Below are 26,243 nucleotides of genomic sequence, written 5' to 3'. Positions count from 1 at the left end.
TGACTTTCATTCTCAGTCTAACAAACTAAGCAGAAATATGGAAGGTACCTAGACCATGAAAGAGACAAAATGGTACCATACAAAACTCTCTTGGAACATTCTGTAGACAAATACAGTACAGAATACATCTTATATTACATTCAGTCTCTGCATACTGCTCAACCACCAGGTATCTTGGGATTTCTCAAGAGCTGACTTAATGAAGCTCCCAAAGAGATACCTATTGCAGTCAAATGCCAATTTAGGATAATGTGGAAATAGGTCGAGTTACTTCCCCTTTGGGTTTACTTTTTAAATGTAAAACAGAGGAACAAATTATTTGCATACGTGAGCAGTTTAATGTCCTTCCAAATTTATGTTAGGACTATGCATATTTGGATGAGGTACACTGAGAAAAGCCTGATGCCAAAATATATAAACTCTCAGAAAAGTAACTAATTTTTATAAAATCAACCACTTAATATAATGTTTATGACAATTGTTGCATATTTTTAAGGGTAATCTTGAAAAAATGTAATAAATCAAACCTGCATGTAAGTAAGAATGAGGTCAATATTAACACAGAATGATGTCAAAAGAAGCAACTACTTTTCCTACTTTCTAAATGAGTTAAGAATGTTTGACTGTATTTGACCAAGCTATTCCAATACAGAATAATAAAAACAGTTCTGCCCAGTGCATGGCTCAGTGATTGAGCATTGACATATGAACCAGGAGGTCGCGGTTCAATTCCCAGCCAGGGCACATGCCCTGGTGTGGGCTGGATCCCCAGTGTGGGGTGTGCAGGAGGCAGCCAATCAATGATATTCTATCATCATTGATGTTTCTAGCTCTCTCTCCCTCTTCCTTCCTCTGTGATATCAAATAAAAATATATATTTTTTAAAAACCAGTTCTTATTTTTCATTTCAAAAACCTCTGCAATTTTATTTTCCTTCAAAGATGAAGAAAGTACTCTTCCTTTATAGATAGGGGAAATAAAAAAATTCAAATTAGGCAAGAATTTTCAGATACTTTGTATCTAGGTTTTAGAAAAAAAAATCTGAATGGAAACATGTCCTGATTTAAAGTGAAGCTATGTGTTTACCATCCAATTCTTTTGAACAATGGTCTTGCAGATTATTAGCAACTAGAGGCCTGGTGCACGAAATTTGTGCACTGGAGAGGGGTTCCTCAGCCCGGCCTGTGCCCTCTCGCATTCTGGGACCACTCAGGGGATGTCCACCTGCTGGAGGGATCAGGCCTAAGCTGGCAGTCAGACATCTCTCACAGTCCAGAGCTCTCGCAGTCCTGGACCCCTCGCTCCATACCACCCACCTGCAGCAGAGGCGGGAGAGGCTTCCACCACCACCACTGAGCTCGCCAGCTGTGAACCTGGCTTCTGGCTGAGCGGTGCTCCAAGTGCACTGACCACCAGGGGGCAGCTCCTGCATTAAGCATCTGCCCCCTGGTGATCAGTACGCATCATAGTGACCGGTCATTCTGCTGGTCATTCCACCATTTAGTCGATTTGCATATTAGGGTTTTATTATATAGGATATTAAACTGATCTAGAAATGCATAAACTCTTATTTAAGCTTTTTAATCAGAGCTTACTTTGAGTGCATGTTGGTCACAAAGATCACTGATAAAGTAGGTGCTTCCTGTATCTAACCAATTTGTATCTATCATCTGATTTTATAAGAAGTTGATTTCATGGAAATAAGTAAATATCTCCCAGTTGAAAATTTTGAAAAATATTGTTGAACTATGAACTTAACATCATGCACATAAAAATGTAAGGAATAATCATGATCCAAACAATATTTAGTGTCACCTATAGGTTCCATAGCCTATGACATAAGCTGCCCTTTCAAAGATTTAAAAAGCTAAGCACTGCCCCAAAATAAGAATTAAGAGCTAAGAAAATCCTATAATACCCATAAGATCTAGATAGATGGCAAGGACTCAATTGTTAGCAGAATTATTTTTCCAACTATTTATAGAAATTTAATTTCTAATATACACCACGCTGTTGCCCAGTCCACTTTGAAAGATGTATGGAAAATCAAACACAATTACTTCTGAACTTCCATAGAAAAGAACAAAGATTAAAAAACAAGAAGCCACAGCATGATAAAATTCCCTGAGACTACACAAATTCTGAACCTGTAGCAATCCAGATGTTTGGAATTAACATCTGTCTCTGCAGCATGTCACCTAAGTACAAGCACTGTAATACTAGTATTTATACAGACATTCTAAGGAGACAGTATTCTTACCCAATAAAGCACTGACAGAATTATAAAGTGCTACACAAAATGTAAGGAAATGATGTAACCAACCCAATACCAAAATAATTTTCCCCCATGGTGGTGATCGCTTGTTCTCTCTGGCTCACCCAGAATCTCCCGGAACCAAACCTGCCAACAGAACTGGAATAAAGATAAAGGTTTAGGGCTCTGGAACAGAGCCAAACTGTGGCCTGCTGGAGGAGTACATCCATAACTTTAGTCTCAACTGTGCCAAGAAAGCACAAACCGCACTTTGAAGTAATAATCTTGAGATCTTTGAGAATGTTCTGAATTTACACTTCTCCCTAAATCACACTGCACCAACAATGAAGGTACATGAGCAAGCTTGTACTTCATTGGATCTATTCAGATGAGGGCTCGGGATATAATGACAATCAAAGCTCCATAAATTATCTTAAAAGCCATTTGTATAACCAACACCTTCTTAGAAACAATATTTAATCAGATAACAATACAAGCGTAAATAATAATCTCACATATAAAGTTTGTTAGGGGTAAGTTAGATCTCACTATACACACACACACACACACACACAGCCTCCCTTATAGGTAATCTAAACACAAAACTACCAGTTTTTTGGCTTAGAAGAAATGCACTATCATTGGCAATGTTTTCTTTCCTTTCCTTTCTTTTTTTCAGCTAATATGTTTAATAAATTAGCCCAGCCGGTGTGGTTCAGTGGTTGGGCATAGACCTATGAACCAGGAGGTCACGGTTTGATTCCAGTGAGGGAATATGCCCAGGGTTGGGGGCTCAATCCCCAGTGTGGGGCGTGCAGGAAACAGCCGATCAATGATTCTTTCTTATCATTGTTCTCTCTCTCCCTCTCCTTCTCTGAAATCAATAGAAATATATTATTAATAAATAAATTATTTCCCAAAAGATCAATTCCTATTTTCAAAAAACATCTCAGTCACCAGAGATGAGAAACATTTCATCTAAAAATGCACTACAGCCCTAGCCAGTTTGGCTCAGTGGACAGAGCACTGGCCCATAGACTAAAGCAGCAGTCACCAACCCGTGGTCCACGGACTACTGGTGGTCCGCAAGGTCCAAAAGGTTGGCGACCGCTGGACTAAAGGGTCCCAGGTTCAACCCTGGCCACAGGCACGTACCTCAGTTTCAGGCTCAATCCCTGGCTCTGGTTGGGGGCATGCAAAGGGCAACCAATCGATGTGTCTCTCTTACATTAATGTTTCTCTCTCTGTCTCCCCCACTCCCTTCCACTCTCTATAAATATCAATGGAACCGCGCCCGGCTAGCTCAGTCGGTAGAGCATGAGACTCTTAAAAATCAATGGAAAAATATCCCCAGGTGAGGATTAACAAAAATAATCCTATATAATAAAAGTGTAACATGCAAATCGACCAAATGGCAGAACAACCAGTCAGTGGGGGGCGGGGCCAGCGAGCAGGGGGCACCAGGCCAGCCAAGGCACTTGCCAGCAGGCAGAGGGAGGGGACAGCGATGGGGGGTGAGGGGGGAGCAGTGGTGACCAGCCATGGCGGAGGGGTAATTGGGAAGCCTGCCTGGTCACCTCCTGTAGAGGGAGGCCACCAGTCCGGGCACAGTGGGGTGATGGGGGCGGTGCTGGGCCGATCCCGCAGAGAATGGCCGGGCGGAGGCCACAGAGGGGTGATGGGGGTGGCGCCATCCCCTGATCCTGATCAGCCCACCAGGTCACCTCCTGCAGAGGGAGGCCAGACTACGGCTTAGACCCGCTCCACACAGGGAGTGGGCCTAAGCTGTCAGTAGGACATCCCCTAAGGACTAGTGCAGGCTGGGCTGAGGGACCCCCATCACCCCTCCAGTGCACGAATTTTCATGCAGCAGGCTTCTAGTAATCTATAATAATAAAAGCATAACATTTGTAATACCTTAACTAATAAAGAATTTAAAATTAAAAAAACAACAACATTCAAATCTGTAAAAAAAATAAAAATAAAAAAAATTTAAAAAGCATAATATACTCATTAGACCAGACAGCCGAAAGATCTTCCGGACATCCTTCCGGACGACTTTCCAGGCAAAGCCAGGGCTGCAAGGGCTGAGGCAGCCACCATGGCTGCGAGGGCTGAGCCCCTTGCACAAATTTCATGCATAGGGCCTCTAGTAATAATAATAATAATAATAATAATAATAATAATAATGCACTACACCTCCCAATCATCCCTAATTGACATTCCAGATACTAGGCTATACCACAGCGAGAGAATGTGGGCCTTGGGACCCACTGATTACTTACTTATTGATAAAGGGTTCAATGAGTTTTGATCTGGCAGACACATGATTTTTTGGAGGACTAAGAAAAGAACCTAATAAAGAAAAGAAGCAGAGTATTATATATAGTCAAGTAGACAAAACCTGAAAATTCAGGCGAAAATATATTTAAATCAACAGTATGGGTCAGCAAGGGAAAAAAGTACTCATATGAGCAAGTACCATACCACAGGTACAAGTCAATGGTTCTTCCTTATGTACTCTCCATCTGCTCCAACCCAATCTCCTCTGACTCCATCCCCTCCCATTTCTAACTGGGTGAGTGGATCCCAGGGAACTATTAGACAGGTAAGATCCACTCTAGACCATTGTGTTTGACAGAAACATGTACAGTGAATACCTAGGTAATTTGTCATGGAGATGAAACACAGTCCTGTGATATAAGCATCATATCCTGCCTCATGGAGCTGTTCAGAAGCTGTGTCATAACTTGGAAAACCTTCTGCACTTTCTAAAAAAAAAAAAGAAAAAACAGTTTTCCCAAGGACATCACAAATCATGAAGACTGGTAAGTGTATTGCCCTACCAAATCCAAATTGTATTTAGATGTGCTATAGAAATATCCTAAAAAAGCATTTTAAAAACTTTTTTTAACTTTATTTTTCAATTACAGTTTACATTCATATTATTTTTATCAGTCTCAGGTGTACAACACAGTGGTTAGACAACCGTATACTTTACAAAGTATTTCTCCTGATATTTCAGTGCCCACCTGGCACCATACATAGTTATTACAATATTATTGACTATTCCCTATGCTACAGTTTACATTCCTATGGCTGATTTCTAACTACCAACTTGTACTCCTTAATACCTTCACTTTTTTTACCCAATTTTCCATGCCCCACCCCTCTGGCAACCATTTGTCTGTTCTCTGTTTCTAGGAGTCTGTTTCTGTTTTGTTTGTTCGTTTATATTATTCTTTAGATTCCACATATAAGTGAAATCATATAGTATCTGCCTTTCTCTGACTGACTTATTTCATTTAGCATAATACTCCCTAGGTTCATCCGTGCTATCAAAAATGAGGAGATTTCATTCTTTTTTATGGCTGAGTAATATTTCATCATATACTATACATGTACCACAGATTTTTATCCACTCATCTATTGGTGGGAACTTGGATTGCTTCCATATCTTGGTTATTGCAAATAACACTTGCAATGAACACAGAGGTGCATATATTCTTTCTGGTTGGTGTTTTAGGATTCTTAGGATATATATATACCCAGAAGTGGAATTGCTGGGTTGTAAGACAGTTCCATTTTTAATTTTTTGAGGACTCTCCACATTGTTTTCCCTAGCAACTACGCCAATCTGCATTCCTATCAACAGTGCACGAGGGTTCCCTTTTCTCCACATCCTTGCCAACACTTGTTTGCTGACTTATTGCTGACAGCCATTCTGACAGCTGTGAAATGATATCTCATTGTGGATTTAATTTTTATTTCTCTGATGATTAGTAACCTTGAGCATCTTTTCATATGTCTATTGACTATTTGTATCTCCTCTTTGGAGACGTGTCTATTCAGATCCTTTGTCCATTTTTAATGGGATTATTCATTTTTTGGTGCTGAGTTGTATGAATTCTTTATAAATGTTAGATATCAGCTCTATCACTGGTGAATATTTTCTCCCATTCCATGGGTTGTCTTTTTGTTCTATTGATGGTTTCTTTTGCTGTGCAAACCCTTTTAGTTTAATGTAATCTCATTTTTTTTTTTTTTTTTGTTTCCCTTGTCTGAGAAGACATATCAAAACAAGTATTGCTAAGAGAAATGTCAGAGGTTTTACTGCCTATGTTTTCTTCTAGGAGTTCTAGGTTTCAAGTCTTACATTCAAATTTTTAATGTATTTTGAGTTTATTCTTGTATACGGTATAAGAAGGTGGTCTGGTTTCATTTTTTTTGCATATACCTGTCCAATTTTCCCAACACCAGCTATTAAAACGGTGTCTTTACCCCATTGTATGTTCTTGCCTCCTTTGTCAAATATAAATGACCTTATAGGCATGGGTTTATTTCTTGGCTCTCTATTCTGTTCCATTGAGCTATATGGCTGTTTTTATGCCAGTACCATCCTGTTTTGATTACTATAGACTTGTAACATAGTTTGATATCCAGTAAGCATCCCCCAACTTTGTTCTTCTTTCTCAAGATTGCTTGGGGCTACTCAAGGTCTTTTGTGGTTCCATATAAACTTTTGGATTATTTGTTCTAGTTCTGTAAAATACACCATTGATATTTTGATAGGAATTGCAGTGAATCTACAATTTCTTAATTTCTCTACACATAAGCCCTTATAATATGAGATAACAGACTCACTGAAAATGAGGGCTTTTGTCTAGACTAGAGCAATCCTCAGTTATGTTATCAAAGAGAGTCACAGGCCTCTCCATTGCACAACGGTCAGTGCTATTTACAATCATGCCTTGCTTTATGACAATGATTCCTCTTCTGATTTCTCTCTACCGTCACAAAAAGGAGTGTCTACTCTTAGACACAGTGGTAGCATTGGGACACAACAGGAATTTCAGAATAATGATTTAAGCATGGACGCTGGAGCCCCACTGTGTTTAAGTTTGAATCTCTGCTCACCACTTATTTGCTATATGATCTTGGGCTTCGCCTCTGGTCCTCCATTTTGGGAGAATGAAGATAATAATCAAAATCCCCCTTTTTTGGTGAGGATCTAAAGAGCTAACTAAGTAAAGATCTTATATAATGCTTGGTACAAGGTAAACACTCACTAATTATTATCTGTTAATACCGCAGATAATCCTCCCAAAAGCAAGACTCCAATCAATATTGATAGCTCAATTCAATATTGCCCTTTATTATGTTGCCAAGCTTACAGATCTAAAGATGAAAGCACAACTAACTCCAAAAAACGGTTCAGAACTTTCTGTAATGCAGCCCTTGAAACATGGGGCCACTTCATAGTATAGACCATTTTATAACATAATTCTTTTGTCACATGGGTATACATAAATGCTGAGAGGATATCATCTGAGAAGAGTGACCTACCTACTTTAGAGTAAATTCTCTACCAGACAGCAGAATATTATATGGAAATAATACAATAAAACTGTAACTCATAATTATTTCCTAGAACCATTCAGAAAATGAATATCAAAAAGGTTACAACAGGAGAGAAACCAAGATGGCGGCATAGGTAAACACCGGAAATTGCTGCCTCGCACAACCACTTCAAAAATACAACTAAAAGACAAAACGGACATCATCCAGAACCACAGGAAGGCTGGATGAGTGGAAATTCTACAACTAGAAGGAAAGAAAAAAGCATACTGAGACTCAGAGGAGGTGCGGAAGTACAGTGCAGAGGTACGGAGGCGCACGTGGAAAGGGCTGGCAACTGAGGACATGGCTGTCTTTTTCAATCAGGAGGGAGTCTCAAGCTCCGGACTGCTCTGAACTCCAGTTCCGGGAGAGTCTCTGGGGACCCAGACTCATACAGGGAGAAACTGGACTGTCTGGCAGTGGGCGAAACTCGAGGGCGGCTTTCTCTCAGAGGTGCTTGCAGCAATTACCGGGACACTGAGACTCAGGGCCTCTTAGGGTAGGACTGAGGATCTGCCATAGCTCTTTGCTCCGCCCTGTTGATTCCCTGAGACCCCGCCCTACCCAAGCTGTGTGCAGAGGCTTTTGCATATGAAAGGCCTGGCCCTTTGCAATATGAAAATTACCTAACAAACTGCAGAGAGACCCAGAACTTCCAAAAGAAGGCCCAAGGCCCTACAGCAGCTTACATTGCCTCACAGCTGGGCCTCATCTGGGCACCTCCAAATCCCAAACAAAGAAGAGGAATCTGCAGATCTCTCCATAGCTCCTGCTGGGTAGCCTCAGGCAGAGGCTAAATTAGCACCTCCTTAGAGATCCAAGAGCCAGTGTACCCAGTGGTCAGAGTGGGACCATCCAGATTACAAATCCTCAGATCCATAAGGGACACACTCAGGGGGCAGACTCAGTGATCACCAAAGTGCCACTGAAGCAAGTCTTGCCCCAGAAGGGTGTCTCCAGCACAGAAGTTCTCCCACTGTAGACACAGCTGATTCTCACAGCCAATTGGCCTGGAGGTCAATTCCTCCCAGTGATACCTACAACAATCAAGGCTTAACTACAACAAGACTGTGCACAAAGCCCACAAAGGAGTGCACCAAGAGTGTCCACCTCAGGTAATTGGGGAGGCTGAGCCACTGGGCCCTATAGGACACCTAGCACAGAAAGCCACTCTATCAACACAGGGAAGCATAAAAAATGCGGAGACAAAGAAACAGGTCACAAATGACAGAAATGGAGGAAAGCAAACTACTGGATATAGAGGTCAAAACCAAACTTATAAGGTTTTTCAAGAATTTTCTAGAAACCACCAATAAATTTAGTGAGACCCTCAAGAAATCTAGTGAGACCCTCGAGGATATGAACAAGGACCAACTAGAAATTAAGCATACACTGACTGAAATAAAGGATATTATACAGAGATCCAACAGCACACTAGAGGATCACAAGAATCAAGTCAAAGATTTGAAATACGAAGAAGCAAAAATCACCCAACAGGAAAAACAAAAAGAAAAAAGAATCCAAAAATATGAAGATAGTGTAAGGAGCCGCTGGGACAACTTCAAGCATACCAACATCTGAATTATTGGGGTGCCAGAAGATGAGAGAGAGCAAGATATTGAAAACCTATTTGAAGAAATAATGACAGAAAACTTCCCCTACCTGGTGAAAGAAATAGACTTACAAGTCTAGGAAGTGCATAGTACCCCAAACAAAAGGAATCCAAAGAGGACCACACCAAGACACATCATAATTAAAATGCCAAGAGCAAAAGACAAAGAATCCTAAAAGCAGCAAGAGAAAGAAAATCAGTTACCTACAAGGGAATACCCATACAACTGTCAGCTGATTTCTCAACAGAAACTATGCAGGCCAGAAGGGAGTGGCAAGAAATATTCAAAGTGATGAATAGCAAGAACCTACAACCTAGATTACTTTACCCAGCAAAGCTATCACTCAGAATTGAAGGTCAGATAAAGAGCTTCACAGACAAGAAAAAGCTAAAGGAGTTCATCACCACCAAACCAGTATTATATGAAATGCTGAAAGGTATTCTTTAAGAAGAGGAAGAAGAAGAAAAGGGTAAAGATACAAATTATGAACAACAAATACACATCTATCAACAAGTGAATCTAAAAATCAAGTGAATAAATAATCTGATGAACAGAATAAACTGGTGATTATAATAGAATCAGGGGCATAGTAAGGGAGTGGACTGACTATTCTTTCGGAGGGGAAAGGGGTGTGGGGGGTGCGAGAAGAGACTGGACAAAAATCGTACACCTATGGATGAGGACAGTGGGGGGGGTAAGGGCAGAGGGTGGGGTGGGAACTGGGTGGAGGGGAGCTATAGGGGGAAAAAAGAGGAACAACTGTAATAATCTGAACAATAAAGATTTAATTTAAAAAATAAAATTAAATAAATAATAAAATAAAATGGTATTGAAACCATCATATGAAAAACAGAAAAAAAAAGTTACAACAAAATCAAAAGCATGAAGGGAAATTATCAATGAAAAGGCTGTAACTATTTTTACATCAATACAATTCTGTATAAACAAAAATTTTTAACCTCTGTATTAAACATTAAGACTTTAAGTTGAAAAAAGAATAATATGCCGGAACCGGTTTGGCTCAGTTGATAGAGCGTCGGCCTGCGGAATGAAAGGTCCCAGGTTCGATTCTGGTCAAGGGCATGTACCTTGGTTGCGGTCACATCCCCAGTAGGGGGTGTGCAGGAGGCAGCTGATCAATGTTTCTCTCTCATCGATGTTTCTAACTCTCTATCTCTCCCTTCCTCTCTGTAAAAAATCAATAAAAATATTTTAAAAATAATAATAACAATATTAGCCCAGCCAGTGTGGCTCAATGGTTGAGCCTCAATCCATGAACCAAGAAGTCACCGGTTCAATTCCTAGTCAGGGCACATGCCCAGGTTGTGGGCTTGCTCTCCAGTAGGGGGAGTAAAGGAGGCAGCCAACAGAGGTTTCTCATTGATGTTTCTATCTCTCTATCCCTCTCCCTTCCTCTTTCTCTAAGATCAATAAAAATACATATATTTTTAAATCTTATATAACACAATAGCGAACTAATTAATAGCCTCTACTCTACCATCAGCTGAAACACAGATTTACAAAATCATTTCCATTATATTGCTATAGAAAAACATCAGGTTTCCTTCCCCTCACCCATCCCTTTGCTTTTTTCCTAAAGATTTTTTTATTCACTTTTAGAGAGGGTGGGAGGGAGAGGGAGAAAGAGAAAGAATCATAGATGTGAGAGCAAAATATTGACGGGCTGCCTCTGCTCCCTCCTTACTGGGGATCAAGCCTGCAATCCAGGCATGTGCCCTGACTGGGAATCCAACCAGCAACCTTTCGGTGCACCAGACAACCAAGTGAGCCACACAAGCCAAGTGAGCCACACACCCCTTTTCTTAACTCCTTTTCTTAACTATTACCCAGAAAGGAAAGCAAATAACTGTATTCTTGGCTACTTTAGTACCTGTCATTGTCTATTTCTGAACCCTTAGTCCTATTACCAATGCCTTCAGAATTTAGAGATTACAGCTAATGGGAGACTAATTACAGTATCAGCAGCACAATTAGGCAAACAGGAACCAAGGAAGTGACAACTGGAAGGTTCACCAACTACCTGGGTTGGGGCCATAGCCAGGATGGCAAAACATCTCTGGCCTGAGAAATATTCCTCCCTCCTCCACTCCAAAGCTACCTCTGAAGAAGGAAGGGATGGAAAGGACTCTCTTTTCTCATCTGTAAACCTTGGGATTTTCTGAAACAAAAAGGATATTTTCATTCTAGTCCTGACAATTAATCACCTATTCTTTGTCTCTGCTTAAACAATGCACCATAGAAAGGACACATCGTTTTGGGAGAATTCCAAGCACTAGGAAATAAAAGCCCTGAAGGTTTAATTGCTAACCCTCTCAAAGAACAGGCTACCCAAATCCATGCACATAAAACAGATGTAAGATTAGAAGATTACTTTTACTGAGAAAGCATGAATTCAACACAGGACATAAGCAAGTTAACTTAGCCAAAATCTATAAATGTACAATATAGTTTCTAGAGCAGTTTCACCTTTCTTCTACAATATAAGTTAATACATAATTATTACAACAAGTTTTGGATTTTCATTTTATATTTTGTATTCTTACCAACTTTAGGAGGGTTAAAAGGTGTCTCTTTTAACCGCTTTTCCAATTCTGCAAGGGATGTGTTATTAATGATATCCTGCAAACCAGTAAGCAGAGAATTACAAGCCTTCATCATCTCAGTACAATATATATTAAACAGATACTGCCCCCTTGTGTTCTTTAAAGAAACACAAGAGTGGAGTCATCGTTTATTCAATGTGAAAGAAAACCAGCAAGTTTAACTTTCAGCATATAGAAGGTTTAGTCATATGAAAGAGTTTAAACAGATGTGCTAAATATTTACAGACCTTGGGCCAGAAAGCTATATTTGTTCTTATACTGTGCTGACATTCATTTCACTCAGCTGTATAAAGTCACTTCACGCCCTAACCAGTTTGGCTCAGGGGATAGAGCGTCGGCCTGCGGACTCAAGGGTCCTAGGTTCGATTCCGGTCAAGGGCATGTACCTTGGTTGCGGGCACATCCCCAGTGGGGAGTGTGCAGGAGGCAGCTGATCCATGTTTCTCTCTCATTGATGTTTCTAACTCGCTATCCCTCTCCCTTCCTCTCTTTGAAAAAAATCAATAAAAATATATTTTAAAAAAATAAAGTCACTTCACAAAGTAGTAAATGATTGCACCTTTACCTGAATTTTCTTGATTAGAACATATATAAAATAAGGAAAATGAAGAAGTGTGTGCCTGTGTAACCTATTCAAAAATACATTATGTATCTTTTTTTTTTTTTTGGAATAGTTGACACACTTTATTGAGATAAAATGTGCAAAAAAATCTGATTAATACTTAAATGTATTAAATTCATTTTACATTCCCTATACATTATATATCTTAATGTTAAAAACTTACACTCAAAAAGAATAAAGGGGGGGGGAAATACAATTCCACCACCCAAAGATAACCGCTATTCACATTTTGATATATTTATTTCTAGTCTTTTGCCAATTCTTTTTTTCTTTTCCGTTCTTCTCTTTTTTCTTTTTTGGAGATGGATTTTAATGATAACATTTAAATAGACCAGAATTCCAAAGCTCTTAGTAGCAATTTTGAGAATTTCAAATATTGTTCAAATTTTTTAAATACCTTAAAAGGTTGTGTGCTGGCCATCAATTTAGTATCCAAGAGCCTAAAAACAAAAGAATTTTTAATAAGGTAAACAAAATGTATATCAATGTTCAAAATGTATTTTACTCAAATGAATAGCCTATTGTCTTAAAAGTGGACAGGGAAATTAAGCCCATTAGCCATTGTGAGCCTGGCGCTGGCATCCCTAATAGGTTAGACTGGGAACTTGGTCTCCTCACCCAGGGACTTCATCAAGAGGCTGTGGGAGAGTCCACACTCTGCCATACACAGAGCACAAGTTCTGGATTTGCTTGTACCCTGAGAGGGTGTGGGCTACATCAACCTCAAGGAGAAGTCAAATATCCTCATATGTTTTTACATGGCTCAAATACTGCTACAGGTTTAACATTGCCAAGTCGTTACTATCTACCACCACTACCCAGGTTTGTACACTATAAATTCTTGGAGGGTCAAAATCTGCATTTGGTAGGTTTATACTATTGTAGTTACTTCTTACTACTCTGTTTCAGTGAATGGAATAATAAAAAACAGAGAGAGACTAATAAAAACTGTTTCTTTTCATGTAAGTGTGAACACTAGATAATAGGACAGAAATATCCTGGCTATAAGAGAAACTGCTTTTTTGCCTCTCCTGTCCCCCTTCAAACAGGTCTTCAAATGCAGAGGCTTGCTCTGTAGGCTCCACATGACCGATATGTGATCTATCAGACATGTGACATATCAGAATTAGCATGCAATATTAATTGTGGAAAACACAGATAAAGGCACAGACTTAAAATTGAGGGGAAAAACTCTAGGTAGATAGTTCTTGACAGAGTACAGAATACTCTCAACTGGATAGTTGACAATATCCAAGTATATATTCAACTATATCCAATATTCAACTGAATACTCTCAATTAGACACTTCACTGTGACAAGGTACATCCAACATACAGGAAAGATAAAAGCCAACTCAAGAAAACTTCACCAATTCTTCAGACATCAAGACATGGGATGAGACCTAGCCAGTTTGGCTCAGTGAATAGAGCACCGGCCTGCAGACTGAAGGGTCCCGGATTCAATTCTGGTCAAGGGCACATGCTCGGGTTGTAGGCTTGATCCCCAGTAGGGAACATGCAGGAGGCAGCCAATCAATGATTCTCTCTCATCATTGATGTTTCTATCTCTCTCTCTCCCTCTCCTTTCCTCTATGAAATCAATAAAAATATTTTTTTTTAAAAAAAGACATGGGATGAGGAAAAAAATAGAATTGCTAATTTCACTCAGTTCAAATTCTGGAATTAATAGATAACAAAATCAATCATCTATAATAATAAAAGGGTAATATGCTAATTAGACCAGATAGCGAAACGACCTTCCGGACGAAGCTGGGGCTGGGAGGGCTGAGGCAAGTCGCTACCGCAAGGGCCAAGGCAGGTTCCCGCGGCTGCGAGGGCAGAGCCCTTTGCACAAATTTCATGCATCGGGCTTCTAGTCAATTATAAAAGCAAACCATTACAAACTTGGAGCTAGTAAATAAACGATTTCCCAGCTTATATGAAGTGGATTGTAATCATGATCTAATGGATTCAAAAAATTACTATACACCTATTTGTATTACATATGCCATGATGACTATTTTAAATGAAAGACAAATCTGGAAAGGAATCTTACTTGGGGAAAACAGATGTTGTCATCTCCTTAAATTCATTTAATTCCTAAAAAACAAGAAAGTGGACTTGTTACACTTTTACTGTTACACTAATAGTTTTAAAAACATACATAAATATTTCTAGTTCCATAGGTCTCTTCTTAAACTAACTATTATACCTCATACAGGCCCTTTAAAGCTAAATTGCCAGACCTGTTTCTAGTTGATAATAACTTTTTATAAGTACCGCGCGCTAACCGATTGCGCCACTGGAGCTCCGATAATAACTTTTAAAATCTTCATTATTTCCTCACTGATTGGGAATCATATGGCCTGATACGAAACCTTTGCATAACCAATACAGACAAATATAAGTATTTTATGACTGAAATAGGAGGGGGGAACATAGGTTTCTATTACATATAGAAAACTTTCAGCAATAACTCTATTACACAAATTCATCATTATAGACAGACTAGAAATTTTATTTTAAAAAACGGTTTATACAGGAAATGAATACTGTAAACTAGATTATTCTTTTATTGGGAATACCTTTGAAATGTTAGTTAAAATGACCACTAAAGACCAACCGGCGTGCCTCAGTGGTTGAATATCAATCTATGAACCAGGAGGTCACAGTTCTATTCCTGTTCAGGGCACACGCCCAGGTTGTGGGCTTGATCCCCAGGAGGGGGCATGCAGGAGGCAGCCAATCAATGATTCTCTCTCATCATTGATGTTTCTATCTCTCCCTCTTTCCCTCTCCCTTCCTCTCTGAAATCAATAAAAAAAATATATTAAAAACTATAAAAAATAAAAATTACCATTAAAACACACACTTTCCAATATACACACAATTCCTATTTTAGCTACTCAGAAAATTGCTAACATGGCACCAATAGCAAGTACCTACATTAGATAATTCATTTCCCAAGTTTATTTTGATCAGGAAGTCTAAAGCTGAATGAGACTGCTCTAATTTTAAATTAACTCATTTATATGCATAATTGCCTCAATAGACTGACAGTCATTCTCCTGACCCTTTGTAACTACACTTCTCTTCAGCCATTCCCAATGAGCTCTTCAAACCTGTCAATACAGATTGTATGTAGCTACTTTGTAAAATTTACCAGCTTTCAAATGGCTATCATTAAATTAGTGGACAATACATGAACAAGGGGTTTCAATGCTAACCCAAACAAAAATGCAATGAGGACTGTTTATAATCTCTCAATACCATTACAAAGCTTGACAAGCAAGAAAAATTTAGAATTATGGCTACTTCCAGGGCCAGCAATAGCAAAGTTCTAAACCAGCGCCTTCTAAAAGGTCATATAGAAGTACCATAAAGATTAAGAAGAGACTTTCCCTTAAAAGGTAGCTCCAAAATAAGGATTCTTTAGTTACTTTTAAATGCATATTTTGGTACCAGTGTTTGTAAAGTTCTACCATTTTACATAGGTTTTCTCATTTATATCACTGCTTCCAAAGATAGATGGAAGAAAACGACTTTCTCCTCTGACAATGATAGAACATAAGTTAAGTAACTTACTCAGGTTACCTTAGTAATAACGCAAGGGATAAAACCACTTATCCTAATCCACCGCCTACTTTACAACAGATCACGTGGCTCTTTCTACTAAAATGTGATTCAAACATAGTTTCATTCAAGGTAACATTTATTAAGAGCTTACCTACAAAATGCTATGCTAGGCATTTATTTTGTTTGTTTGTTATGCTAGGCATTTAAACAAAGACATTAACAAGGTTATAGTCCTTGTCCAAGACACTAATCACCTAACAGGAGAAGGAGGTTAAGCTGTAAAGACAAAATTCATGCACCATAACAGGCACACAATTCTGTGGGAGGTCAGAAAAAGGAAAGATCACCTGTTGGGCAAGGCAGCAGGCAGGGAAAACATCCTGGAGGAGGCATAAGCTGGACCATGGTAAGATAAGTAAAGTTGGATACAGCAAGCATTGAGAACGGCTAGAGAAAATTCAAGTTGGAGGAAATTATATTCCGAAATCACAAACATACAAAGCACTTCTCAGGGAACAAATGAGCCATTCTGGCTTGGAATAAGGAGAATAACGAGTGGCTAGACTATGCGAGAAGGTTTAGGTCAAATCATAGAAAGCTTAATATGCCAAGCTAAAAAGAATCAACTGTATAGAGAAACAAAGAATGTGGCATTAGTTCAGAATTTTAAGCAGGGTCAGTGATGCGAACAGAGACATATATTATCAGAAGATTATAAAACTGGCACACTGGGAAGGCACTCATTTGTTCAATCAATATTCAATGCCTCCAATGTGCCAAACTGCTTGGTATCCAAAACACCTATAAATACAGTATTAAATACACTTTCCTCACTGATAACTTCATTGCTTTAAAGGTCAAAAAGTCATGAGAGCCCGGCTGGTGTGGCTCAGAGGTAGAGCATCAACCCAGGAACCAAAAGGTCATTAGTTCGATTCCCGGCCAGGGCGTATGCTGGGGTTGTGAGCTCGAGCCCCAGTAGGGGGCGTGCAGGCAGCAGCTGATTGATGATGTTCCTCTCTCATCAATGTTTCTATCTCTCCATCCCTCTTCCTCTCTCTCTCTAAAAATCAATAAAAACATTTTTTTTTAAGTGAGAGAAGCTACTACTTTGGTCTGTTTGGCCAATAAGAGATAAATATTAGATCTTTATATTTATAAAATGCAAATTCACACCCATCACATTTGTTTTGAGACTCACAAGTATGAAGTCTTTGAGTCCCAGAGGGTGATACAGTTGTCATGAGAAGCAGTGACAATCTTAACGTCACAGAAATAGGACAAGGGGAGCAACAGAACCACTGTGTCCACAGCTGGGCTCCAGTGGACTTTTCTAAAGGAAAGTCATCAAGATGCTGCTGGGACAATGTCCCCTCAGAAATGGGAAGTAACTGAGGCTTTGCAGATGTATAAGTTTAGACTAAACTCCAAAGCAGGTATCTTCCGATCCAGAAGGAATAATAGATTAATCTGGTGGCAGCTGAAAGCAGAGGTTGGCAAACTATGGACTGCAGGCCAAATCTGGCCCACCACCTATTTTTTAAGTAAAGTTTTAGGACAAAGCCACATCCTTTTCTTTATGCATTCTATGGCAGTTTTGGGACTACAATGGCAGTGTTGGGTTATAACAGAGGCTGTGCAGCCTGGAAAGCCCCAAATACTTATCTTACCACTTGGCCCTTTATAGGAAAAGTTTACCTACCAACCTATGATTTAAAGGATGGGCTGAAGGTTAAAGTGAATCAGGGAATCCTGTCTGAAATTTGCTGAACTCCAGATGAAAAACAGGCTAGTTGCAATTGAAATGAAAAGAATCCAAATGCAAGACACAGCATGGAAACAAAATTGTCAGGATTTTTAACTGACCAGGTCCGGGAGGAAGAGAAAGAGTCAAAACCAATGTTAAAAATAGTCTTGGTTACTGGGTATTATTTATAATAAAGGAATCAATAGAAGGAACTGGTTTTGAGGCAATAAGAAGGAAAGAAAGGTAGTGCAAGTTACATATCTCCTCTGAAACTTGTAAATTTTAAATACCATTTAGTCTGAAGGCTCTCCAGGTAGGGACGTGTGGAATCTAGCATCAACTGTGTTCCCAGTTCTAAGAGGAGCTGGAGAGACTAATGTCAGCGTCCTCAGCTGAAGTTATAAAAGTGAGTGAGACCACTAAACGACATAAAATATGGAGAGAAAATACAGGAGATGGGAGGACAAGTGAGATGAGGCCATGTGCAGTTAGGGAACAGAGGGGAAGAGACAGAAGAGAAGCTCTTTTCCTGAGCCAAAGAAGCTCATGCTTTCCTGCACTGAGACGACTTGGCTCCAAAAGTGAAAGAAAAAAACAAGGTCAACAGAGAATCTAAGGGAAGCAGCTTAGCAAGAGGTAATCAAGAACTTTGCAGGAGCTGATCCAGCTCACTTGACCTAATGCACCACTCTGCTTCAATGGCCCTGCTATGTCTAATGTTAGCAGTAGCAAACTAGATAACCACACCTGTGGCTGAGAAATCCCTACCCAGCATTAACTGAGCAAACCACTGACATTAAGATAAAACAAATGTTTAGCCTTGCTCTGGCAATGGCAGATGACTGAAGATCCCTTAAAATGGCCTGTACATACATGTACACCCCTTCAAAAATGTACAACTAAGCCCAGTTGGTGTGGCTCAGTGGTTGAGCATCCACCCATGAACCAGGAACTTAACGGTTTGATTCCTGGTCAGGGCACACTCCCGGGTTGCTGGCTTGATCCCCAGTAGGGGAGGGGTGCAGGAGGCAGCCAATCAATGATTCTCTCTCATCATTGATGTTTCTATCTCTCTCTGAAATCAATAAAAACATATTTTTTAAAAATGTACACCTAAGCACGTATCTCCCTCTCTGAGAAACTCTCCCTCTCTGGGAACATGCTGCATACAAGAAAACAACACTCAAGTAGAGAACACTCTCTCAGTAATAAAAAACCACGAATTTTCAACACAGGCTGACAAGTCACTTACCTCAGGCAGAGGACAGCAGAACTGATGAACTGTGTGCATAACATCCAAGAGCATATTGTGTCCAATAATAAGTTTTCCCTAAAGAAAGTCAAGGTTAGGAAAAAGACTTCCCGGTACAAAATTATAGTGGGGCTGGAGAGTGAAAACCTATGAGGATTTTCTACTAAACTTATTTTACCAAATTAAAAAAGTCATAAATATGTGCAAATAAGAAAATTAGGGTTGGCTTCATTCTTTTTCAATTTTGGGGTGTTAAATATAGAATGCAAAATAAAAGTTCCAAATGGTTTGATTTCATTGATCTTCTTCTCTAATTTTTATTAGTCTGGCCACCCACAAGAATCAGGAGTACTAAATTTTGATTGAAGGGCTCAAGTTAAAAAGGTAAAATCTGAAAACACTCAAACTCCAAATATCTACAGTGGGGCCTTGACTTACGAGTTTAATTCATTCCATGACGGAGCTTGTAACTCAAGTTACTCGTATGTCAAATCTTAAAGTGAACAAGTGAGACACGTGATGCTGGGCTGATGTTGTGGCGTTCACTGTGACGTTTGCGGCACCAACTAGTGGTGGGGTATCTGAAGCTGGCTCGTAACCCAAATTTTAGCTTCCAACTCAAAGCAAAAAATCGGCCGAGAGACGGCTCGTATCTCGAAAAACTCGTTAGTCGGGACACTCGTAAGTCAAGGCTCTACTGTACTTTAGAATTGTGTTCTTTAAGACAACTCATTTATTTTTAAAAGATACATAACAATGCTGAAAGATAAAAATGACTTTCTAATTATAATAAACTAAATGAATTTTCATTTTCTTTATCATTTGTGTCAAAATTCATGGGCATGTTCTTAAATAGCATTTTCAGTAAAATCACTGTTTTTCAACCAACTGAAGTACAATATGTATGCTACAAGTTCACTCCATTTTGATAAAAATTAAACTACCAAAATGGAATATCAACTTAGAGCAGCGGTTCTCAACCTGTGGGTTTCGACCCCTTTGGGGGTCAAACGACCCTTTCACAGGGGTCGCATAAATACATCCTGCATATCAGATATTTACATTACGATTCATAACAGTAGCAAAATTACAGTTATGAAGTAGCAACGAAAATAATCTTACGGTTGGGGGTCACCACAATATGAGGAACTGTATTAAAGGGTCGCGGCATTAGGAAGGTTGAGAACCACTGACTTAGAGTTAGCTAGCCGGGTGACACCATCCTATATAATCCTATATAAGAAAGAGCTAATATGCTAATTAGACCAGATGGCTGAACTACCTTCAGGAATGACCAGTGGGCAGGGCCACGGGGCCGCAAGGCAGCTGGGGCCGTGAGGGCCGAGCCCCTTGCACAAACTCGTGCATTGGGGCTCTTGTTTTTAACATAAAGCATCAGGTCACTACAATGTAGCTTTTTACTATGTCCCAGTGGACCTTCAGAGTAACACTCCTTGACTCATAGGGCTAAACATAATTACTTGAAATAAATAATTCTATATAAAATTTCCCAAATCTAACAGACAAGCTGTCCTTTAGGCTCAGTGTTTCTGCACATTCTGAATACCTAATTCAATGCTAAAATATCAAGTATTGATTGAAACTATAGAAAAGATGTGGAGGAAATCCAATATGGAATACTAACACTAATAAAACCTAATTATATTATAAATGAATACCTAACTATATTATCACTTGGAGTGGGGGAAACGAGTTAAGTCGGCTCGCGTGAATTGCGCGTACTCCGCGGGAGCCGTCTTAACTCGGTTCATAGATTTGCGGTGGAGTGCGGGAAACGTGTAAACTCGGGCCGATTGTAACTGCGTATTACCAAATATTTGTTTGTTTGCCGTTCACAAAGATACCTACCTGCGTATGCGAACCGTTTCATACCCACTGGGGTAATAGGTATCATAAAAATCCCTGATTTTGCGCGGGAAACCTAAATAATTGCCCGCGCCAGCTTATATTTTGGCGGGAAATTCACCCCACACCGGAGTGTTATAAATGAAGGAGGCTGACAAGAAAAGAACTACAAAAACGGTATTGTGACTAGATGTCACAGGTGGTACAAGTTGAAAAACAATCCTATATACTAAAAGCATAGTATGCAAATTGTCCCCTTAACAGAGAGTTTGTCCAGGAGTTCAACCAGGGGGCAGGGCCAGCCAGGGGAATGGAGGGAGTACCCAGCCAGCAGCCAGCAGCCACTGGGGACTCTAGTATAAACAATAAAAATACTATATTTTAATCTGCAGGATAAATGTATTTCCTTGAGTCCATACTCATACATTTTTTAAATTATTAAATAAACAGGGGAGAAGGGATAGCTCTTCCTTATAAAAGAATTCCAAGAACAAATGTAGAAAGAGGAAAATACAAACTCGCCATACAACATCAGAGTAATAATGGCAGCAGGTAAGATCCACAGTAGATGCTGTATTAGTGGGCATAAGTTTGAGAAAAAAACAAATTTTCATAGGCTCAAATATCTTCCCCGAGATATTTATTAACCACAAAGGGAAAAGTAATAACTTCACAGTGTACAAGTCTAACAGACACCACCTTAGGCAAGTGATTAAGGTCAACATTTTGAACCACCATTTCAGCGGTATTCTTGTATCAACTGTATATCCTCAGTCCAATCATACAAAAGATCAGATAAATCCAAACTGAGGAACATTTGACAAAATGCAAGCAATACTGTTTAAAAATATCAAGCTTACACACTGCAGAAGACTAAGGAGAAATAACAAGTAAATGTAATGTGGGATCCTAGATAAAATCATCAACAGAAAAAATACTTAGTAGAAAAACTGATGAAATTCAAATAAGGTCTACAGTTTAATTCATAATATTGTGCCAATGTTACTTTCCTGGTTCTGATAACTATATGGCTATATAAGATGTGGCATTAGGGGTAGCTAGGTGAGGAACACATGGAAACTCTCTACTATTTTTGCAACTTTGCTGTAAGTGTAAAGTCAGTAAAAATATAGTTTTTAAAATTATAGAAAACATAGTTTTACTACAAAGGTATCAGGAAAAGAACTTGGTGTGACAAATATTTAAGAATATTTACTGTTCACTAGCTTTACAGAGCTTAACTTAAAATGTTAGCATTTTTAAGATATGTAACTTTTAAATTTTAAACATCTGCATCACTAATAAATAGGGCTTTTTTTTCATAGTATGGTTTGTGACATAAACTACCAAAGGTCAGCAACATACTATGAATTATTCTGTGGAAGACAAGAGAGGAAACACAGAAACACAGCAAGATACGGTATCTGAATTTGTACAAGGTGAACACATGTCCCAGCTAACTAAACTATAATGATGGCTACAAGAGAACCCAAAGCCTACTGATGCCCCACATTCCTGTTCTTTAGGGTCAGCCTCAGTCAAGCCAACTACCTATCTGAAGTCTGCTGGCTAAGTGTGTATAATGTAAGCAAATGTGACCAGAAACTCTGCTTTTATTGACACCTGTGATCTTAGCCACTTCTGAAGAGACTCCCATCTTTCCCTCCAGGCTCGTCCAACTTACTCTTCCATTCTGATTATCTTGCTTACTTTAGAGAAGGAGCTCCTAGGAGACAGCCCTCTTCTGTAATTTCTATTTACCCCAAGTTAAAGACAGGGGTGTGCCTCCTCTCAAGCACTCCTGTTTTGACAAATCTATACCTGCTGGTGAGAGAGCCATGGAACTCTGAGAGGGTCTCTACGGCCTTAAAGCTTCTGATGCAAAGCTCAACATCTTAGGGACAAGACGAATCCTTTTCAGGGAAATGAGTCCTTCTCCCAAGGCCAACTACTCAAGGAAAGAAATGAAATTTAGCATCCAAGCAAGCAGTCTGACTTGGATATATAATTCATAAAACTGCCAGCAGCATGATCCAATTTATCTATTCAACACGTGGATGCCTCTTTTCCAAAACGACTTAGAAAACAAGAAAAAATGTCTACCATATATAGCACAAAACCCTCTAGCACAGTGGTTCTCAACCTCCCTAATGCCATGACCCTTTAATACAGTTCCTCATGTTGTGGTGACCCCCAACCATAAAATTATTTTCATTGCTATTTCATAATGTAATTTTGCTACTGTTATGAATCATAATGTAAATATCTGATATGCAGGATGTATTTTCATTGTTACAAATTGAACATAATTAAAGCATAGTGATTAATCACAAAAACAATATGTATTATGTATGTGTTTTCCGATAGTCTTAGGCAACACCTGTGAAAGGGTCGTTCGACCCCCAAAAGGGTCGCGACCCACAGGTTGAGAACCACTGCTCTAGCACATTTACACAAATGGTAAACACATTTTTTAAATATCAAATATTATTTAGGCTATCCGATATAAGATTCCATTAGTTATGTAGAATAACTCAACACAGACAATTATTTTTCATCCTCTAGATCAGCGGTTCTCCACCTGTGGGTCGCAAACCCTTTGGGGGTTGAACGACCCTTTCACAGGGGTCACCTAAGACCATCAGAAAACACATATATAATTACATATTGCTTTTGTGATTAATCACTATGCTTTAATTATGTTCAATTTGTAACAATGAAAATACATCCTGCATATCAGATATTTACATTAGATTCATAACAGTAGCAAAATTACAGTTCTGAAGTAGCAACGAAAATAATTTTATGGCTGGGTATCGCCACAACATGAGGAACTGTATTAAAGGGTTGTGGCATTAGGAAGGTTGAGAACCACTGCTCTAGATTCTTCTAATTAAGGGAAAAAACACCTTCAAACACCTGATTGTTTCACCCTATGTTCCTTATTTTTTTATCCTACTTCTTATTGGTTTTGAAAATCCTATATAATAAAGAGGGGATATGCTAATTGACCATCATGCCCTCACAAGATAGCAGCGCCCACAGCCACAAGATGGTGGCACCCAGTCCCCTAAACACCACCAGGGGCCTCGAGTCCTCCTGAACCCCCCACTGACTGAGGCTCAGGCAAGCAGGGCCGGCCGAGGCGCAGGCAAGCCTCAGATGGTGGCTGCCCAGCCACCCAGGGCCAGCCCGAGGCTCAGGTAACCAGGGCCAGCCGAGGCTTGCGCTGCCAGCAGTGGCAGCAGCAGAGGTGTGATGGGGGCGTCACCTTCCCCTGATCGCCGGGTCACCTCCCGCCCCTGAGGGCTCCCGGACTATGAGAGGGGGCAGGCCAGATGGAGGAACGCTCCCCGTCCAGTGCATGAATTTTCATGCACCGGGCCTCTAGTAATAAATATTGGTTTCATGTAGCCATATAAGGACCTCATAGTATTATCCTCCTATGCATTTTATAAGAAAAGTTTTCTGAAAAAATGCTTTGGATTAAAAAATGGTGACAGCAATTATGTCAAATCAAGCATATCATAACAACAATCTACCTTTATGAAGTTCTAACTTTTTCCTCCATACTAGGTAAACACTCTAAATGTAACCAAATGATTAATTTGCAATGATAACTAGGCATTTCACCTTCAATGTTATGTTCTGGAATCTAGTTAAAAACAAAAAGTCCAGTTCACTTACCGAATTAGCAATGGCATGAATGACTCTAGAAAATCCCACAGCATCATTCAGTTCTTCCTAATTTAAAACAAACAAACAAAAAACTACTCACTTACTATATTCCTATATTTGCATGGGTTAAACCCTAGCCAAAAAAAAAGCACTGAAATTTTATAGTGAGTTAGCTTTAGTTTCACCTGCTTTGCATCTATCATCCCTAACAATAGCATCTGAAATGATTTATGGTATTCCTTTATTCTGTTTTAGTAAGTGGAATGAGCAGGTGGCAAATTATTCATTAGTTACTAAAATAACAGTGCCTAGGGCTTACCATCACTTCACATCACTTGTTGCATTTTCCAAGTCTATCAAGCCATCTTAAAAACACAAACTTTTAAAAGCTGCCACCTGCTGGCCAAATTCAATATTGCATTAAATTTTTAGGACATCCATCCAGCAGTCAACAGATCAAAACAGCATTCCCATAATCCTTTTTTTGAAATGTTTTTATTGATTTCTGAGAGAGGAAGGGAGAGGGAGGGAAACATCAATGATGAGAGAAAAATCACTGATTGGCTGCTTCCTGCACACCCCCTACTGGGGATCGAGCTGGCAAGCCCGGCATGTGCCCTGACCTGGAATCTAACTGTGACCTCCAGGTTCATGGGTCGATGCTCAACCATTGAGCCACATTGGCCAGGCTCTCATTTCTTGATTTTGTTCCATGTCGAAAGCATTTTTATAAAATTTTTATAGTACAGCATTCTGAAACTCATCCCCACTCAGTTTCTTCTTTCCTATTTCCTTCCCAACAGTGTTTAACCCTTTGAGTGCCAACCCATATCCTAGGAACTATGCTAAAATTGCCAAGACATTTTTGCTGATTTTACAGCAGTTTAGGAAAAAAATTATGAATCGCAAGTAAATGAAGTTACATATTCAAAAACTTAAGGAAACCTTTACTACATTAACATATTTAGCAAAATCATCATCACTAATAAAAGCAGACTTAGAACTAGACACCATTTCGAAGCTTTGATAGCACTCCCGGCACTTTTGGCGAAAGACAGGAGGAGCGCGATTGCGCTCCCTGGCACTCTAGGGGTTAAATAGGCTCCATTTCTCACCTATCTTAAAACCCCTTCTTTAACTCTAAGCTCCATGCAACTACTTACTCTCCCTTCTTCTTATCTCTTTACATATAAATTACTTTAAAGACTTTCCTCCACTAACTAGCTCCAGTTTAACTCCCAGGTACTTGCAGCCTTCTACTCTCTGGCATCACCCTCAATGAAATTGCTCACCTCTTTAAACGACTCCCAAAGGTAACTAGTTTACTAGTAAGGATGTGGAGAAATTGGAACACTTGTGACCTTGGTGGGAATGTAAAGTGGTATAGTCACTATGGAAAACAATATGGCAGTTCCTCAAAAAATTAAACATAGAATTTCCATTTGATCCAAAAATTCCACTTCTGGGTATATACACCAAAGGACTCATCCAGCCGGTGTGGTTCAGTGGTTGAGCATCGACCTGTGAACCAACAGGTAAGGGTTCAATTCCTGACCAGGCGCACATGCCAAGGTGGGGGGCTCAATCCCCAGTGTGCAGCATGAAGGAGGCA

At 39.5% G+C, this 26,243-nt stretch overlaps 1 protein-coding gene across 1 annotated transcript in view; it reads right to left on the bottom strand.

Annotated features, from left to right (window-relative positions):
- Positions 1 to 26,243, bottom strand: part of PARN (poly(A)-specific ribonuclease) — a 149,767-nt gene that overhangs the window by 101,413 nt on the left and 22,111 nt on the right. The window contains exons 12-18 of the mRNA XM_070412948.1: positions 24,641 to 24,697; positions 19,088 to 19,165; positions 14,569 to 14,612; positions 12,911 to 12,953; positions 11,832 to 11,907; positions 4,915 to 5,025; positions 4,540 to 4,609 (exon numbers count right to left, since the gene is read on the bottom strand). Of these exons, the coding sequence (XP_070269049.1) occupies positions 4,540 to 4,609; positions 4,915 to 5,025; positions 11,832 to 11,907; positions 12,911 to 12,953; positions 14,569 to 14,612; positions 19,088 to 19,165; positions 24,641 to 24,697 (479 nt within the window). The remainder of the gene's footprint in view (positions 1 to 4,539; positions 4,610 to 4,914; positions 5,026 to 11,831; positions 11,908 to 12,910; positions 12,954 to 14,568; positions 14,613 to 19,087; positions 19,166 to 24,640; positions 24,698 to 26,243) is intronic.

The sequence above is a fragment of the Myotis yumanensis genome, unplaced genomic scaffold, assembly GCF_028538775.1.
Source record: "Myotis yumanensis isolate MYYU_CA2020_CCGP unplaced genomic scaffold, mMyoYum1.0.hap1 SCAF_4, whole genome shotgun sequence".
Taxonomy (NCBI): domain Eukaryota; kingdom Metazoa; phylum Chordata; class Mammalia; order Chiroptera; family Vespertilionidae; genus Myotis; species Myotis yumanensis.
Note: the sequence above shows the minus strand (reverse complement) of the source record. Positions and strands in the feature narration are given on the sequence as shown.